General features: G+C 43.2%; 1 protein-coding gene across 1 annotated transcript in view; it reads left to right on the forward strand.

Annotated features, from left to right (window-relative positions):
* NOTCH2 (notch receptor 2) overlaps positions 1-15,125 on the forward strand; it is a 168,168-nt gene that overhangs the window by 145,986 nt on the left and 7,057 nt on the right. The window contains exons 23-31 of the mRNA XM_021090689.2: positions 3,608-3,844; positions 6,248-6,360; positions 7,586-8,091; positions 9,453-9,800; positions 10,667-10,809; positions 11,009-11,219; positions 11,924-12,020; positions 13,498-13,666; positions 14,302-14,603. Coding sequence (XP_020946348.1) covers positions 3,608-3,844; positions 6,248-6,360; positions 7,586-8,091; positions 9,453-9,800; positions 10,667-10,809; positions 11,009-11,219; positions 11,924-12,020; positions 13,498-13,666; positions 14,302-14,603 — 2,126 coding nt within the window. The remainder of the gene's footprint in view (positions 1-3,607; positions 3,845-6,247; positions 6,361-7,585; positions 8,092-9,452; positions 9,801-10,666; positions 10,810-11,008; positions 11,220-11,923; positions 12,021-13,497; positions 13,667-14,301; positions 14,604-15,125) is intronic.

Here is a 15,125-nt window from a genome sequence, read left to right on the forward strand (position 1 = left end):
ATGAAAACATCTGCCTATTTTTACATCCTCAGGGGAGAAGGCCGATGGCCCAAGATTGTAAGAATTGCAGTAAGACCTAATGAGATACAACCTTAGATCGTGAATGGTGGAGCCATCATTCTACTAAGGGTATTCCCCTGCCTCCAAACAATCTCTTGGAAAGACCTTGGAGTATTGTTCTTTAGAACAGATGTAATTATAATGGTACCTGCTCTGAGCAGCTTGTGGGGAAAAAAAAAAAAAAAAAAGATATAAGTGGCCATCCACAATGATGGGAAATTGATTCTTATTGTCAAAGAGAATAGAACTTCAGAGAAATATTTATAGTCTTAGACCTTTGTGTCAGTGAATTTTGACAATTTACCTTTCTTGAGTTTAGAGTTTGGCCAAATTAAAATGAAAAAATACCACACCAGCAGGCTAATTACTGAGCAGTGAGGTTAACAGGGAAGAGAAAACCAAGGAGAAACAGCCTTTAAGTATTTGAAGATTTGTCCTGTGAAAGGAGAGTTAGTTGTTCTCTGCTGTAGAAATCAGTAGTTGAAAGACAAGTAGAAGTCAATTTTGGCTCTTTATTAGTTTGGTTCTTTGAATAATTGTACTATATGGGCAAGCTGTGATTCTGGTGGTAGCAATTTAAACCTCAAATCTCAGTGGCTTAATGCAGCAGTTTGGTTTTTTCTGATCAGAGTCTGGGTTTGTTGGGCTAACTCTCTTTATATTTTAGAGATGTGGCTTGTAGCACTTGGCCTCCAAGACCTCCATAGCAGGGAAGGAGGGACAGATTTATAGGGTCATGCTGCAGCTTTCAATACCTTGATCTAGAAGTGACACCCATCACTGCTGCTCACAGTGTACTGGCCAGATTTTGTAAAATGGTCTCGGCCTGACTCCAAGGGAGACTGGGAAATATAGGCAAACACAAGAATCTGTATTTGGTTATTATGTGTGGAGGTGTGGATCTCTTTGAGCTTATCATGCTTGGAACTTGAGTTATCATTTCTGTTGTGCTTGGCTAGGTATGTGGAGTAGTATTTATTTCTCCCAGCTTGACGTCTTTGGCCAGGGGACTCTCAAGTCCCATAACCTCACTGTGAGAGTTACCACAATGGCTGCTTTTATTCCTATACTCCTGAATTTTGGATCTTGACTTGAAGGTTGCCTCCAGTTCCTCAGGTCAAGGGCTAACTGTAACAGGTCTGCCTCAGGCTGAGGTGACCTCTTTGTCACTTGATAGGTGTGTCCATGACTGCTGGTTCTATTCTGTTGGGAGGATAGGCATCTGTGTTCATTTGCTAGCAATCCCTAAACACCATATATTCTTTGAGTGGGAGCACGTACTGGTTTGTTTTTACTTTGCAATTTTTGCCTGTTTGTTAGTAGGTAATATATATATATTGTCCACAATTTTATACACCCCCCCCCCACACGTATATACACACACACAGAAAAAGCACACAGTGAAAATTCTCCTTCCCTTTTCCTTTTGCATATACCTAGTTCTCTCTCACACAGGTAACCACTGCTTTTTAAAGTTTTTTGTGTATCTTTCTAGAGGTTTTTTTTTTTTTGATATATCCTTCAGAATTTATGTATGTAGAAGCCAAGAACAAAGATATTTTTATCTACCTACTGCTTACTCTGAAGATAGATTGTGAGATGCAGTCTTTTGCACTTGTTTTTTTTTTTTAACCTACTTGGAAATGTTTCTATATCAAAATATAGAACTTCCTTAATGTCTTCTATTCTGCAGAATTTCTTTTTATGGGAACACCGTATTTTACTTAACCAGTGCCCTAGTGATAGAAATTTGGATTGTCTGGCACATATGCAAGTGTATTTGTAGAATAAATTTTCAGAAATGGCATTGCTGGATTGGAGAATTTGTGATTTGGTTGATATTACTGGATTGCATGTGTGAACATACCTACGAATTTCTCCTCAATGTAGACATTCTCATTTAAGAGTCATTTGGTTTTGGTTTTTTTCCCCCCATGGTTTCTCTGTTCATATGTGTATCCTTTTTCCCCGTTATGTTGTTTATCTTAATATTTTATGGAGAATAGCTCTCTTTGATACAAAATGTAAATATAGTCTAAATATATGATTTTTTGGTTTTGAACTATCTTTATGGTGATTTTTTTCATGCAGGGATTATCATTTCTAATCAGGTTGAATTATCAGTCTTTTTTTAAATGATGTCTTGATTTTGAATCCTAGTCAGCAACACGGTCCACGTGCTAAGATTATAAAGGAATTCTCCCATATTTTCTTCTAGTGCTCGGGTATTGGATCACTTTTTCCATATGGCTACTGATTTGTCCCAACACAGTTTGCTGAATATCTGTCATACAATTATTTGGGATGGCACCTTTATCAAATTCTAAATTCTCATGTGTATTTGGGTATTTTTCTGGACTTCCTTTTTTCGTTCTATTATTCTATTAATTTATCAATACCTCTCTGCTTTAAATATTAAGGATCTTCTTTTTCAGGATTTTTGGGGCTATGGTTATAGTTTATTCTTATATATAATTTTAGAATCATATTGTCTGTTAAAAATCTTGCCTAAAAATAACTAAAGATATTTTAAAATCCTGTTGGTATTTTTAATTGGGGTCATTAAATTTATGAATTTGTATAAAGAAAACTGACGCCTTTATGATGAGGAGTCTTCCTAACTAAATCACAGTCTTTCCATTATTCAGGTTTCCTTTTGTGTCCTTCCAGGACTATTTTAAAATCTTCGGATAGCACATTTCTTATTAAATTATTCCTAGATATTTTATCTTCTGCTATTGCTGTTGAAAAATGAGGGCTTTTCTTACTTTTTTTCTTTTGTTTCTGATAGTCTTGCTTATGTTAATGTATGCTACAAATGCAAGTGGTAAGACTACAGAACTGTTTTATTTTGTAATTTTTTGAATTAATCATGAATCGTTTCTAGAATAGTAATTTATTTCTTTTGTTTCTCAAAAATATTCATAGATACTCATACTTGATGGCTTATTTACCTCTATGGTACATGAAATGAGTTCTGTTTTAAATGGACTAACCTTTGAGCTCTCAACAGGATATTTCCCCTCTATTTTTTTCAATATAAAAATATTAGTACACTTACTTTATAGAAAAAAAGTCAATTGTATCATTCAAAATTTACTTCCAATTCTCACCAGTAGTTATTTGCAATCTATATATTTATTGTTATATTCTTTTAACTGTTTCTATATTTTGAATTAAAATGAATAATTCAGTGAAACATTGCTGAATCTCTCGAGTTCCAGTTTGTTTCTTCATCTTTCCAACAGAAAAAATAGCACTAGCTACTCCATAAGGGACCACTTCATTGGGTTGCATGGGGGGAGTGCCCATGAAGCCCTACGCGTGTTCTTTCCTTTACTCGGTCCTTGCTGGTGACCAAGAGGATGGCAGTTTGTCTTGTCCTAGATCAAGAGTGTGTTTTGCTCTCTGCAACGTAAAAGGTCCCACCACAGACAGAAATGTAACCTGATTGATTGTGAAGGTGCCAGCAAAGGTGTTCCCTCTTGCTGGAAAGCAGTGTTCCAAGGATTGTCCTAATTTTCTGTCTCTCATCTCCTTCCTCCAGGTCTGCTTTGTGAAGAGAACATTGATGACTGTGCCAGGGGTCCCCACTGCCTTAATGGTGGCCAGTGTGTGGATAGGATTGGGGGCTACAGTTGTCGCTGCTTGCCAGGCTTTGCTGGAGAGCGGTGTGAGGGGGACATCAACGAGTGCCTCTCCAACCCCTGCAGCTCTGAAGGCAGCCTGGACTGCATCCAGCTGACCAATGACTACCTGTGCGTCTGCCGCAGTGCCTTTACCGGTGAGCCCCTTCCTGGCCTCCCAGCCGCTCTGCCTCCAAGGGGGATTTTAGTGAGGAAATGAGGCCTTGGGTCACATCCCAGATCCAAGTGAAGCTTTTCTCAGGCGTATAAAACTAGAGCAGCTTAAGTCAAGAGCCAGTTTTTTCTTAGGTTTGTGCTCCGTGGATGTTACAGTCAATCTCTCCTTTTTGTTTTTCCTGAGAGATGCTTTCTCTTTTGTTTATACATTGATTATATCATATTGTAGCAGAAATATAAAGAAAGAAATGGAATTTTGGGAGTAGTTGAGCAAAATAACATTTTTACATTGAGGTAAAATATACATAAAGTTTACCATCCTTACCGTTTTTAAGTGTACAGTTCGGTGGTATTGAGGGTATTCACACTGTTATGCCACTACCACCACCATCCTTCTCTAGAACTCTTTTCAGCTGAGCAAAATAAGGTTCTTGTTTTCAGGAACCTTATATCTAACTTTGGTTTTGTCACCCTGCCTCCTTTGGCATGCAGTGACTTGAGTTATTGGATAGTCACTGCCACTGCCACCTTTCCACATCTCTTGGATCCAAAGAGGCTTAGGGTCTTCTAGGACACTTAAAGAGTAGGTCCAAATTTGGGTGTGTTTAACCAAAACTAGGTTGATGAGGAGAGTATGAATAGGAGAACTTCAGTGTCACAAATATGACCTGTGCACTAAGATTAAGACTTGGCTGTGCTCCCAGTTTTTTCTCAAGCTTCTTTTTTTTTTTTTTTTTTTTTTTTTTTTTCATTACAAATCATAAAGATGATCAAGTCCTGCCTAAGAATAGGGACTTTATCATAGGCACTTACTCATTATTTCTGGAAGGGCAGCTTGGGGACTTTGAGGACTAAAGTAGTTGTTTATGTCTAAGTGTGACAGTATCATCAGATACTCAAAAATCTGTCTTGCCCTTCTGGGGTCATTCCAAATCTTATGCTGTAGGAGTATCCTTTGAGAGTCAGGTAAGCATCTACAGTAGTCTATTTACTAATAATTTGGCAAGTTGAACTCTGCTACCTTCTGCCTGTTATATCCAGACATCCTTCCTTCCAATTTCAAAGATGTGTTACCTTTAAGAACTTTGGAATCTTATTAAAAATGGGATGGAGTTTGGAATATGTAAGATGCCTAGGTGCAGTATCGAAGAGTTATAATCCGTAATATAATTATATGATGTAATTGTACCTTTGAGGCAATGCTGGACAGAAAGCATACAGGCAGTCTGACTGTGGTCTCACATGGGCCGCAATGTGCTTGGGAAGCCAGAGGAGCAGAACTGGCTCCTGTGCCCTTCATTAACTCTGAGGCTTCCTCTACAAAGAAAGATGGAAACAGATAAAGAAAGGAATAGAGAGCACCTTGAACTGGGGTCCCACAACCAGGAAGTAGTATTTCTACATTTTCCACACTTGTGAATAAACAAATTCCTTTGACTCATTCATTGCAATTATGGTGGGAGGCTGGATGAGGGGATGAATATCAAGGGACCATAAATCCTTGAGCCCCATGCTCATGGGATGGCTGCTCTTTGTTATTGTCTGGTGCTGTGATTTGAAGAGACAAACATCTGTAACCCCTAACTCATAATTCTGGTTGGCCAAAATTATTGCTATTTGAATTTCATCTTTAAAGCCACTGCTCTTCTAAATGTCTGATGGCCAGTTGGGTCCTGAATCCTGCTCTTTGCCAACAGGTCCCAGCATTGCCCCATGTCTCCCCATGAGTTCATTTTCTCAGTTAGATTTGTCATGGAACAGTGGGCTCAAGATGCCTTCTGCTTTAGAACTGTGCCTAGGGATGATTACCTCTGGGAATATTAAGCTGTGTTTTAAAGCACTGCCAGTCAGGTTACAGAAAGGCTAGAAAATGATTGAAAAGACATTTCAGATGAAAATTCACTATAAACTGCAAATCACCACTTAGCTTTATTGGCCTGTAGCAGCCTCTCCTATGAAGTAGACAGTGTTAACAGAATGCAGTGAACACTTCTGCTAAATGTTTCTTTTGACTCATGAAAGCTGAAATGACATTAAAAAAAAAAAAGCTGAGGTATAATTTCCCCCTTTTTTGGAGGGATCAGAGTCATATTTTGTACCAATCTTGTCTTGTGAGTCAGTTCAGGCATATATGCCATTTATGCTCATTACTGTAGCCAAGACAGATGTGCAAACTTTCCTGAGTCAGTGATGAGCCAACCATGTTGAGATCCAGTGAATGCCTTCTTCATCCTCTCATGTTCCCCTAGGCTTAGAACTGATTTCTTATAACGCTTGCTCCTTCTCCAATCCTTTGACTAGCTTACATCCCAGTGGTGTTCAGTTTAGTAACTTGCAGTTACCACTTCTGCCTTTTAAAATCCCTTTTCATTTTCTGCCCTGAGGTCGTCACTGTGAAACTTTCGTCGATGTGTGTCCCCAGATGCCCTGCCTGAATGGAGGGACTTGTGCTGTGGCCAGCAACATGCCTGATGGTTTCATTTGTCGTTGTCCCCCGGTGAGTGCCATGTTGCCTATTTAAGGAGCATGCTCTCTTCCATATAGTCTGTGGCAAAGCTGAGATTAAACCTGGTGTTTCTGAGTTCTGGGGGGAACTTTCTTAGGGTGGGGTAGCGTATTTCTTGTTTCTTTTCTTTTTATTTTTTGTCTTTTTAGGCCACACCCTTGGCATATGGAGGTTCCCAGGCTAGGGGTTGAATCAGAGCTACAGCCACCGGCCTATGCCACAGCCACAGCAACACCAGATCCAAGCCACATCTGTGACCCACACCACAGCCCACAGCAAGGCTAGATCTACAACCCACTGAGCAAGGCCAGAGATCGAACCTGTGTCCTCGTGGATACTAGTCAGATTCATTTCCGATGAGCCGTGACAGGAACTCGGGGAGAGGGGCCGTGTTTCTCCATGTTGGTCTCTTTATAAGACAGTGTTTCAGTTTTCCACTTAGAACTGTGAAGATACTCTGAGAAGCGGTGAGCTCCCTGATCTCTGACTCTCAAACTTCAGAAGCACCAAGGGCAGTGGAATGTTCCCTTGAAAACAGGGCTAGTGTCCTGGCTTCTGAGTCTTGTGCTGGAGGATAGTCTCGCTGCCCAGAATGGGGCAGAGTTGGTTGGAAATGCCACTCTGCTCACATTCCTTGGCAGGGACTATTCAGGAGCTGCTTCTTCAACTAGGAGGAAGCTGAACCTTGTGCAAACACTTTTGCCAATGCCAGAGGCTAAAACATCCTTAAAACAGATGACAACGTGTGGAGAGAGATCAAAAGGAAACTTGTCCAGTAATCTTGGCCTGGACTGAGCAGGAAGTTCAAGAACAAAAAAAGACATAGGAAAAAAAATTTTATGCCTAATATTCTTAAGTGAGTTTTTTCCTCTGTCAAGTCATTATATGAGTGACCTAAGAATGGTTAGGAAAGGATAATAGACAAGGTGTTGCCTGACCTTTATCCTACCATGAACTGCGGACTTCATTTTTACAGGTGAGCTCTTAGAGGGAGAAAATTCTATATTCATCCTATGGAGCTGTCAGCCTTGACCTATGCATTGACTTGAAAAGGTCTCTTCCTAGAACTTGGTCGAGGAGGCTACAAGGAGAGGTCTTAGCCAAATGAATAGTCTTTACCTCCCTAGACGTGCGGCAGAGAAAGGACTGAGAGGGAAAACAGGGCATGCCCTCAGGAGTTGGCCTGCCATCCTCATTTGTCCACTGATTTCCCCAGGGATTCTCCGGGGCAAGATGCCAGAGCAGCTGTGGACAAGTGAAGTGCAAGAAAGGGGAACAGTGTGTGCACACAGCCTCGGGACCCCGCTGCTTCTGCCCCAACCCCCAGGACTGTGAGTCAGGCTGTGCCAGTAGCCCCTGCCAGCATGGGGGTAGCTGCTACCCTCAGCGCCAGCCTCCGTATTACTCTTGCCAGTGTTCTCCACCGTTCTGGGGCAGCCACTGTGAACTCTACACAGCACCCCCCAGCGCCCCTCCTGCCACCTGTCTGAGCCAGTATTGTGCCGACAAAGCTCGGGATGGCGTCTGCGATGAGGCCTGCAACAGCCATGCCTGCCAGTGGGATGGGGGAGACTGTTCCCTCACCATGGAGAACCCCTGGGCCAACTGCACCTCCCCACTTCCCTGCTGGGACTATATCAACAACCAGTGTGATGAGCTGTGCAACACAGCCGAGTGCCTGTTTGACAACTTTGAATGCCAGGGAAATAGCAAGACATGCAAGTAAGCGTCTAGAGTCCTTGGAGCTGAGGAACACTGTCACTAACACACCTTGGTTTCTTGTTCTCGCTCCTAACCACTCCAGTGCTTCGGGCCAAGCTGCCTCTGCTTTTCAGACTGTGCCCTGGGGCCCTCTTCTTGGTGCCAGCCTTGTCCCATCGCACACGACCTTGTGCTCTCCCTTGCTGACAGAGGTGCAGGAATGCACACTGCACAACCACCCTCTCTCTGCCTATCTCTGCTTCCTCGTCTGCTGCTCTCATAACCTTCTGGGGGAAGTAGCTTTTGGAAGTGGTGTTCCCCACTCTCAGGCAGCTTCTCACGTACCCTGCCTGCAGGATGGATGGAAAGGTCTGTGCCTCTCTCTGTTCACCCCATTCCTTTCCCTAAGATTGGGTTTCCCCATCTAGGTTTTTCAGGAAGCTTGAACTAGATCAGACAGCGTAGCTCTCCTGGTCTTCATTGTTGCAGTTGTAGGGAGCTTTGTGGTTCACATAATAACTTTCCATTTAGCCATCTCATTTAACTTCAGTTAATTTGCAACAGATTTTTGAGGCATAGGCATTGTTAATGGTCTTCTACGGGTGAGGGCACTGAGACCTGGGACCTGGAAGTTTCAAGAACTTGCCAAGCACATGCAGCTACTCCTGACTCCTGATCTCCTTATTGAGCTGGGGTGGCAAGTTGTACTAGATGGTGTAACTCTCAAAGGATGGGATTGGGGAGGAGATGAGAGTGGCAATAACATGGTTTTTGCATCAGTAGGTTTTGGGATTCAGTTTCCTTTTCCCAGTGTTTGAAAGATGCTGTACAAAGGTTCAAATTAGATCTGGTATCCTTTGTGGGACATGCTGCTCCCCACTTGCCTTCCACAGCTGGAATTCAATCAAGAAATATACCATATCAGCATGGTCCTCTGCATAGCATCTCTTGATGGTACAGGGCTACTCTCCAGTTTCTGGAAGCACCCTCTAGAGTCATGTTTTACTCCTGAAAGCCTGGGGCAATGGATGTAAAAATAGAGGAAACATGAACCAGGTGGATATTTTGTTTCAGATGTGTTTACAGATCTGACTTAGTACTATTGCAGGCTGCCTGGGAGCCCATAAATGTAGTGAGCACAGTTTTATTTCTCATTCATGGCACTCTCACTGATACTGAGGATGGTAGACTATATATATTCTCGAAGAAGTCAGGGATAGGAGAGTCACTGAAGGCTTCAAGGGACATTGGGGATCTAATCTGAGCCATAGAAGGTGGGTAGGAAAATCCACATTAGTTCCAAGCGGAAAACCAAATAGAGCTCCAGTCTGGCCTGATCCCCTTATTTTGCTTGTTCTCTTCCTTTGCCTCCCCCTGCACAGATACGACAAATACTGTGCAGACCACTTCCGAGACAACCATTGCGACCAGGGATGCAACAGTGAGGAGTGTGGCTGGGATGGGTTGGACTGTGCTGGTGACCGGCCAGAAAACCTGGCAGAGGGTACCCTGGTTATCGTGGTACTGATGCCACCTGAACAGCTGCTCCAGGATGCTCGCAGCTTCTTGCGGGCACTGGGCACTCTGCTCCACACCAACTTGCGTATCAAACGGGACTCCCAGGGGGACCTCATGGTCTACCCCTACTACGGGGAGAAGTCAGCTGCCATGAAGAAGCAGAAAATGACACGCAGGTCCCTTCCTGGTGATCAAGAACAGGAAGTGGCCGGGTAGGTTTTCAGTTTCTATACTTCTTAAAGCTTAATTTTATCAAGCTGAGCACTTTGATACACTGAAGAAGTCATAACTAAACATATAAAAATGAAAGGTCGGAAAATAGATTAGCCAACCAAGTAACACAAGCCCATGATCCCAGTGTTTATGTTTAATGCTAGAAGTTTGCCTTGATCTTGGGATCCAGAAAAGTGGGTTGGAGCAAGTGGGAGGCAGGATGTCAGGTTGGCCTCCTCAAGTGCTCGGATCTCTAGCCATTTGCCAGAGTGGCCTTAAATCCTAGTAATGACTACTCCTTGTATCAGTCCTGGCCTTCATTTCAAGGCCCTTCAATTTATACGTCTCCTTGACAAGGGTGATCATTGCTCTTCAATTGTTCTATCATTCAGATCCCACTATTTGTTTGCATATCTCCCAGAATTCAACTCTATAGCTAGCTGATGTATAGCTGCAGAGACAAAGGAGAGTAAGGAACAAAAATAAGGGCCGGGGGTGTATGTTTAGGACAATCTGTGTACCACTGAGGACGTAGGAAGGGATAGAAGAAGCCCACAAAGAGAGCACTGAAGACCAGTTTCACCCATCTTCTCCCTTCTCTTGTGTTGCCTAAATCAGAACACCGAGATTCAGCCAGACCAAGGAAGGTGAAAACAATCCCCTAAGTGAGAATTAATGTTTAGTATCTAAACGGACAACATCTTAATTTCCAAGTTCTTTCTGGAGGGTGCATCCCAGGGGTGGAGAGCCTGAGGCTGAGGGTGAGGAAGAAGGCTCATGAAACCCTAACTCAGATTCCTGGACTGACACCCTTCTCTTTTCTCCCCATTTCCCCCTTTCCCTCTTTTCCCTTGGCATCCCACAGCTCTCAGGTATTTCTGGAAATTGACAACCGCCAGTGTGTTCAAGATTCAGACCAGTGCTTTAAGAACACAGATGCAGCAGCAGCTCTTCTGGCTTCTCACGCCATCCAGGGGACCCTGTCGTACCCTCTTGTGTCTGTTGTCAGTAAGTACCACTGGAATTAAGGGGAAAGTACAGGGAGAAACGTGTCTCTTGGGGACAGAGAGAAAAGGGCACTGTTTTCAATGTGTAGCTCTATTGCTCAGGGCCAGTGAGGTTGAAGTTGTTCTCTAAAGGAATTTAATGGTAATACTGAGAGGTTGATGTTTTATGCAACACTCTCCCTGTCTCTCTGCACTTTTAGGTGAATCCCTCACCCCCAAACGCACTCAGCTTCTCTATCTACTTGCTGTTGCTGTTGTCATTATCCTGTTTATTATCCTGCTGGGGGTTATTATGGCCAAAAGAAAGCGTAAGCATGGCTCCCTCTGGTTGCCTGAAGGTTTCACCCTTCGCCGTGACTCCAGCAATCACAAACGTCGTGAGCCAGTGGGACAGGATGCTGTAGGACTGAAGTAAGTGTTTGCCAACAAGCTACTACTTACAGTAATGATAAGCACGGATAAGTGGAGAAGCAGGTCTTATTGCATCATGATTTTAAATTCTGAGCTCTGGGGGTTCCCATTATAGATTAGTGGGTTAAGAACCCGACATAGTGTCCCTATGGATGCAGGTTCAATCCCTGGCCTTGCTCAATGGGTTAAGGATCCAGCGTTGCCACAAGCTGCAGCGTAGGTCACAGATGTGGCTAAGATCTGGTATTGCTGTGGCTGTGGCATTGGTCAGCAACTGCAGTTCTGATTTGACCCCTAGGCTGGGAACTTCCATATGCCACAGATGCTCCTGTTAAAAGAAAAAAAAAAAAAATTCTGAGCTCTTATCATGCCATGTTATTACACTTGACCATGATTCTGAAGGTGTACTAAGGTCTCTAAAATAACAGAGTCTGGATTCCTCAGTTCTTTACATATTATCACAGAGATGCTCAACTTCTATGAAGAGGTACACTTTTGTTGTAAGTTCTTGATTACTGGGAAAGGAAAGGATATTTACTCAGGCAACAGGATGTAGTATTTCCCATTATTCCTGGACCAAGACCCCTGAAAGTCTGAGTACAGCCATGAGGGTGTCATGGTAGAAAAAGTATCGAAAACTTCCATGTTAGCTTATGATGTAACCTTTGCTCTTCTTTCACACCTTCATAATTCTGTCATATCAGAAATCTCTCAGTGCAAGTCTCTGAGGCGAACCTAATTGGTTCTGGAACAAGTGAACACTGGGTCGATGATGAGGGGCCCCAGCCAAAGAAAGCCAAGGTAAGCTGGCCGTAGTAGAACCACCATTATCTGTTCACATTTCATATTTCTGTCCTTTGGTATCTAGAGTGTCACAGATGAGGCAACAAGGGTGGCAGTCTTTACACATTACCCAAGCAATGGCTAGTCTAGGTTGTCTCAAAAGGCAGGAATCTTTATGTCATTGCTGGCCTTGTGTTACCCATGTAAGTTTTTTCAAAAGAACTCTTTAAAAATAATAAACGTGCTTCCTTTCTCGAGTGTCATGTTGATGGTACTTGAATAAGGACAGTAGAGTATAAATAGCCATTTTCTTCATGGCTAGATCTCTCCTGTACCCTCTCTGGCCACCTCTTCTGGAAGAGAAAGTGGAATTACTCAGTGGAAGAAAGCCAATGACCACTGAGTTGAGAGGCTTCGCATCTTGAACTCTAGAAACTGAAGCCATATTTCTATATGGTTTGTAAGGGTATGGTGGGCCGAGTCTGACATGAAAAAGGAAACCATTTACCCATAGATATACAGGGCTGGGATATGCATGAATCCCATGAATATTCTAAATCGGCTTGAGGAGTACGGGTATGCAGTACACCATAATGGTTAAGAGCTTTGCTTAAGCTACGTTCAGAGCTGCACTCAAGTCCAAAACTGGCACTTAGTAGCTTGGTACATTGCTTAACCTCTTTGTACTTATTATCCTTGTCTGTAAGATAGGGATAATAATAATACTAATTCTTTCCTTTATGAATTGTTGTGAGGCTTAAATACAGTGATGCATGTAAATTGCCTTACTTGTTTTCTGTCATATACTATATATTCAATAAGGGGCTGCTGATTTTAAAATTATACTAGTAATTATTCAACAAATACTTCCTGAGTGCTTGCTCTATGCTGGACACTGGGTTGAGTGCAGGGTGCAGGAGGCATCCTTGCTCAAGTCTTGTTCCCTGTTCTGAGGATCTTGCAGATAGCAGTGGGGACTGCATATAGTGCCGCGTGAGTTCTTAACACACGGTCAGTTCAGTAGAGGGAGCAGAGCGTGCTCTTTAGGACCAACAAGAGGAAGTAAAGTCTACTTTCTCTTTAAAGGGTAGGTAAGAGTTAGTCAAACAGAAAATTGGGAGAGATGATGGCAGCCTGAGGGAACAACACAGGAAAGAGCTGAGTAGCAGGAAAACGGTGCTTTGGGGATCTATAGATGGCATGTTAGGTAGGTAATAGAAGTGACATTTTGAAGCCAAAGCCTAGAGTGTGGGATGGGGAGTGTGGAATGGGGAGGTTAAAAGAGTTGTACAGATGATGCACAAGAGGGGAACTGGAACCACATGACAAGAGCAGCGGGAAGCCAAAGTGGATAATGATGTAGATGGTTAGGTGGGAGGAGAGAGAAAACTGGGTGGGAGATTTCAAGTGGTGGGAGACTCTGGGCTAGCTCCAGAGTCTTGTCTGCAGTTCCTGGGGGTGGGCCACATTGGTAGGGAGAGTTCTCTTCTTTCAGGCTGAAGATGAGGCTTTACTCTCAGAAGAAGATGATCCCATTGATCGGCGACCATGGACGCAGCAGCACCTTGAAGCTGCAGATATCCGCAGGACACCGTCGTTGGCTCTCACTCCTCCGCAGGCAGAGCAGGAGGTGGATGTGCTGGATGTGAATGTCCGCGGCCCAGGTCAGCACCTGCAAGCCCTCCCTTCTTCTCTCCAGCGTGCCTGCCCTTGGTTCCACCTCATTTCCCCTGTGTTTGCCTCACTTGGTGATGTACTCCCTTCTGACTTCACAGACTAAAAATCACCTTGAGGAAATGAATGCTTAAAGAACACAGGCTTGCAGAAATTACGAATGTATATGAGAAGAGAGGGAAGGATTTCATATTGCTTCAACTACAGCTGGCTGGACAACAAATAGGCTGATTACATGGGACAGACTTCAGTAGGACAGAAAAATAATATCCCAAAACAGAGGGATTGGGAATTAGTTTAGTTCATAACTTAGTGCCTATAGTTTATTCATAGTGGATATTTTTTAAATGTCCAATTTAAAATAGCATAGCACTTAGAAACTTGAACAGAAAAGCTTATTTAACTCAGAGGATAGCTCCCCTTTACATCAAGGAGCTATCACATTTGCCACTGACTTATGAAGGAAAAGTCAGTGGCAAATGTAAAACTAATTGCCGGTCACCATGAGAAGCACAGAGGTTTTTTCAAAAGAATAATTTTACTCAAACTGTTCCAACAATAGGGTTAATTGAACATTAATGTCCTCCTCTTCTTTGAATACTTGTGGAATTTTCTTTTCCTCTAGATGGGTGCACCCCACTGATGCTGGCTTCTCTCCGAGGAGGCAGCTCAGATATGAGTGATGAAGATGAAGATGCAGAGGACTCTTCTGCCAACATCATCACAGACTTGGTCTACCAGGGTGCTAGCCTCCAGGCTCAGACAGACCGGACTGGTGAGATGGCCCTGCACCTTGCAGCCCGCTACTCGAGGGCTGATGCTGCCAAACGTCTCCTGGATGCAGGTGCAGATGCCAATGCCCAGGACAACATGGGCCGCTGCCCTCTCCATGCCGCAGTGGCCGCTGATGCCCAGGGTGTCTTCCAGGTAAAGAACATGCGAAGGGTTGGTTCCTTATGGAGCTCTAATTTACCTTTATTAAGGCATTTGATATCCCATTGCATTTGTTCAATAATTCTTTGAGAGAATAAGGCAGAAGATAGGATCATGCTTGCTGGATGGGAAAGCAAGAAAAGGGAAGCAGCCAGAGGCCTGACTATATACAACTAGGTAGTGATAGAGCCAACAGCAGTCTTCTGATTGTTAATTGCTGTTTTGTTTTGTTTTGTTTTTAATGTGGCAAAAATACCTCTCAAATGAACAGATCAGATGGGAGTGATACCTGTTATGAAGCCTCTGAGTAGTGTCAGCTTCTCCCTCTAGATTTATCTGACTGTATGGGTTTCCAGCTGCTTCTTGGTGGTTTTCTTGACGTGAGTTCACAGTATACACCTGATGCCCTATTAATTTTACTCTTATGAGGAAGTTGGAAGCACTCTGTATCATCTTAACCTGTACACTCTAAGTGAGGTTGTGGTATTTTCCAACATCCCACTTCTTTCTTTAGAA

This window comes from Sus scrofa, chromosome 4 (genome assembly GCF_054392235.1).
Source record: "Sus scrofa isolate SSC_HxYL_T2T_F1_AM1 chromosome 4, Sscrofa_HxYL_maternal_Yorkshire_Landrace_v2.0, whole genome shotgun sequence".
Classification (NCBI taxonomy): Eukaryota; Metazoa; Chordata; class Mammalia; order Artiodactyla; family Suidae; genus Sus; species Sus scrofa.